Source organism: Oryx dammah, unplaced genomic scaffold, assembly GCF_014754425.2.
Source record: "Oryx dammah isolate SB20612 unplaced genomic scaffold, SCBI_Odam_1.1 HiC_scaffold_23, whole genome shotgun sequence".
NCBI lineage: Eukaryota > Metazoa > Chordata > Mammalia > Artiodactyla > Bovidae > Oryx > Oryx dammah.
Genome location: NW_024070207.1, coordinates 94,029,602 through 94,034,119, shown reverse-complemented (window position 1 = coordinate 94,034,119; position 4,518 = coordinate 94,029,602). Strand labels below are relative to the sequence as shown.

General features: G+C 46.5%; 1 protein-coding gene across 1 annotated transcript; it reads left to right on the top strand.

The window, feature by feature from the left end:
• Positions 1-709: 709 nt before the first annotated feature.
• MPC1L (mitochondrial pyruvate carrier 1 like) lies at positions 710-1,276 on the top strand. Its single transcript, XM_040266180.1, has one exon. It carries the CDS (start codon positions 710-712, stop codon positions 1,274-1,276), a length of 567 nt encoding a protein of 188 aa, XP_040122114.1.
• Positions 1,277-4,518: the final 3,242 nt, after the last annotated feature.

Here is a 4,518-nt window from a genome sequence, read left to right as displayed (position 1 = left end):
TCCATGGGGTCGCGAAGAGTCGGACACGACTGAGCGACTTCACTTTCACTTTTCACTTTCATGCATTGGAGAAGGAAATGGCACCCCACTCCAGTGTTCTTGCCTGGAGAATCCCAGGGACAGGAGCCTGATGGGCCGCCGTCTATGGGGTCGCGCAGAGTCGGACACGACTGATGTGACTTAGCAGCAGCAGTCAATGCAGTGCACAGACTAGAGAGAGCAAGCAGAGTTTCCCGTGTACCTGAGAAGTGGTAAGCTAGACCACCGTCTCCCCCGGTGGCACCTGGAGCACTGAAGGTTTCAAGCGGCGGCAGCACACCACGGAGGGAAAGACAAGGTTGTACGCGCATCTTTGCTTAAATCACTATTGCACGCGCAAACATGCATGCACATTCTACACACTTTACAGCAGTCACGCAAAGGCACAAAGGCGAGGCCACACTTCCCGTTCCCAAAGACCGACATGACAGTGGCACGTGCCCTCTGGTGCACTTTACGGCAGAAACACAAAGTCACGAGGGCAGGCCACGCCTCTACCCGCAACGGAACGCAGGACAGTGGCACGTGCAGTCTGGCATGCTTTACGGCTGTCGCGTGTAGGTGCGAGACTTGGGGCTAATGCAGCTTCAGGATAGGCTGAGGTTCCAGGTTCTACGCCCCACGTCAGTGTCGGTTAGCTGTTTGTTGGTGCTCCCAAGCCTTAGCGATCATGGCAGCGGTGGTGGCTCTGTGCCGGAAGGCGATGGAGACCGTGAAGACTAAGGAGTTCCGAGATTACCTGACCAGCACGCACTTCTGGGGTCCAGTGGCCAACTGGGGCCTCCCGCTGTCCGCCTTCAGGGACATGAGGGCATCACCGGACATTATCAGTGGCCGCATGACGACTGCGCTCATCTTCTACTCGATGGCCTTTATGCGCTTCGCCTACCGTGTACAGCCTCGCAATTTGCTACTGATGGCATGTCACGGCACCAACGTTGTGGCACAGAGTATGCAGGCGGTCCGCTACCTGAATTACCACTATGGCGGTGGCACCCCGGCAACCACCACTGCTGCTGTCTCTACCACCTCTACCGGCTCTGTGGATTCTTCTGCCACCTCTACCGGCTCTGTGGATTCTTCTGCCACCTCTACCGGCTCTGTGGATTCTTCTGCCACCTCTACCGGCTCTGTGGATTCTACTGCAGCTACCACCCCTGCAGCTGAAGACCCTATGGCTGACAGCAACTGCCCGGAGATCACCTGCTGTTATCTAGTGACCTGGGACCGTGATTGAGTGGCCTGATCGAATCTCTGCAGCTTCCATGCACTGAACTAATCATCCTAAAGAAAAAAAGTTTGGTTTTGACTCTGAAACAGTGCAAATTTTATTGAAACCTGCAGTTCGGTTAATAAAACATGGCAAATAGCACAGAACTGACACTGTTGAGGATCATTTATTTCGTGGAGAAATAAAATGGTTGTTAGAAGGTGAGGGTAGATTGGCTAGTCTTCCTCTCCACCGGGCCTGCAACTCAAGGGTTAATTTATGTAGGGGAGGAAGAGTGAATGAAAAACACTTCAAAGTGTTGATTTAAAAAAAAAAAAAGCTCTCTTGAGAACATGTTTTTGGTACTTGTTTTGGGTGTTCAGGTTTAAGGGTGCTTAGTAGAATATGACTTTAAAAACTTGATATAGCCACAATCTCTTTATACCAATAAATTCAAGGGCTATTTCTACTGAGGTAAATATTTCCAAGTGGGTTTAAATGAATTCAGTGATATCCAGCTTAGACTTTTAAGGTGTACTTAGCAAGAGACCATAGAATCTCTTGGTGACCGAGAACAATGATAGAACCTTCCTTGGAAACAAGATAAACAACTCTGAGGTCAGTGGATATCAAACCGGAATTCTTGGTAAATAGAAAATAAAAACAAATCATAATCCTTTCCTCTTTTCCTCATGCCTAAAAATGGGGGAAATGGCAGTTTGTAAAACTGGTGAACTTATCACCCAGTGTTGCATGCTAGCTAGGGTTGGGGGTGAGGGTCAGTGGTCAACAGTATTAGCCCAGGGTATCCCTCTCTAGGAGGACTTCCTAAGCGGCTTGGTGGTAAGGAATCCACCTGCCAATGCAGGAGATGCCGAAGACATGGGTTTGATCCCTGGGTCAGGAAGATCCCCTGGAGGAGGAGGAAATGGCAACTGACTTCAGTATTCTTGCCTGGGAAATCCCATGGACAGAGGAGCCTGGCGGGCTACAGTAGTCCATGGGGTCTCAAAGAATCAGACATGACTAAGTACACACACACACACACACACACACACACATCCATGCTAGTCCATGGGGTCACAAAGAATTGGATATGACTAAGTGCATGCACACGCACACATGCACACACACACCCAGGCTAGGAATCCTATGAGTGCTCAAGGATTTGCTTAAACCTGGGAGCGTAAGAAAGGAAAAAAGATAAGGATGGGGTTGTGGGTGTGAGGCCATTGCCTCTACAGCAGAGGCTGCCCTCTAGGATTTGATCCCAAATCCCCCAAATCCCTTGAGAGAATGCAAGAGGTTCCAAAGGGATCTACTGGGGGACCTCAATCAATGCAAGTGTTCAAAGGTGCTTACACCCTGCTTCTGTCAAAGATTTCAAATGCAAAGACACTGAAAACAACTCTGAAAGCTTCTGAAGACATCAGGTTTTGGACAACACAGGCCCAAGTTTACCTTCTGTGGCATCTAAGCAACAGTCCTCTTTGGAGGCAGTCTCTGCATTTCACATTTTGCATACAGGGTAAAAAACAAACTCTGGAAAATGACAGCATATGAGTTATCTGATGCTATGTAACAGATCACCCCCACACTTAGCTTAAAACAACAAATATCTCACACGGAGTTTTGGAGGGTCAGCAATCTGGGAGGGGCTTAAGTGCTTCTGGCTTGGTCTTTCAGCTGTCGGCTGGGGCTGCAGTCTCTGAAAACTTGCCTGGGGTTGGAGAATTCGCTTCCAAGCTCATTCACACAGTTGCTTGCAGGAGGCTTCACTTCCTTGTCATGTGGGCCGTAGGGCTGCTCACAACATGGCTTCCCCCAGAGAAGGTGTTCCAAGAGACAGAAAGTCCAAGATGGAAGTTGCAGTCTTTTATAGCTTAACCTGGGAGGTGACATACTATCACTTCAGCTGTGTTTGCTTGGTCACATGGACCAACCTTGGTGCACTATGGGAAGAGAGCAGAAGGGTAGGGATAGCAGGAGGCAGGGATCATAGGGGGCCATCTTGGAGGCTGGCTACCACACGGTTCTGAAGTAAAAATTTTCATACCTTTCTGAAACTCAGTAGAAAGTAATAAATCATGCAAGATCATTGCCCACCTTCCCTAAGAGATGTCACAAAATGCTCAGTTTATAATTGTGCAATCATTACAAACAAGCATATATCATAGAGGATGGTTTTTGAGAAGCAGGAAAGAAGTCTCTGGAAGACATGGTAGCTTCTAATATTTCAGATAGTTCAGACATACATAATAAAAAGCAGTTCTAAAAGTTCTGAAATGAATCATAACCTTGGTATCAAGATTATTGAAACTTTAAAGGATTTTCCCCCTTTGCTCTCACATGAGTAGAAATTAATATATTTCTAGATTTGTTTTACAAAATATATTTTGTAATTTGAGTATTGCATTTCAGTCAAGGGCCACTGTCTGTTGAAGACATATGAGAGCAGGTAGGTTTCTAATTAACTGGGTAAGGGGAAAGGGAGTAATCCCTGCTGATAATTTCCTGTTACTCTACATTTATAATTTAGAAGCCAAAACAGAGAAAAAAATCCCAAAGACTGCAACGCCTCCATTCCAATGCAAGGCTTCACTTACAGGATCTAATTTGTAGTACGCCCACCCAGCTCAGAGCTCCAATCCTTTGTTGTCTAGGATATTAGTGTTTACAGCCATGTAAGTGATTAATACTTTAATAAAAACGTACTCTTCAAATCATAATAATCATTTCATAATCCCCCCAACTCTCAAACATAATCCTTTCTGTCCTTGACAATTTGACTTAAAACTGTCTACAGGTCTCTACCATTGCTTTATGAAGCAATAACATTTTCCAAATTGGCAGAGCTCTTTTTCCAGAAGTTTTCGTTACTGACACACTTCGGTTATTTCCCAGCATTGTGGGTTTGTATTGAGTTTAATACATAAACGTCTTTGTCTTGAGGTCTTCTGACTTTCCCGGCAAAGCCAAAGATAAAATCCAAAGAACTGCCTTATCCTTGCAACTTGAATGCTACAACCATTTTGCTCCTCTAATTCTTTCAAAACTATGAACCTTATACCATGTACCAGGGAGAGGCCAGGTGTGCATAGCACTGCTGGACCCAAACAAGCCATCTGGAGATGAAACAGCACTGTGTGGGAAGGAAGCCACTTCCTGGGCTTCTCCTGACCCTGACAACTCACAAATGCCCCTGGAGGGGGAGCTGACCCCCACAATAATGCAGACCACAATATATTCCAGCAAATGTGACACACAGG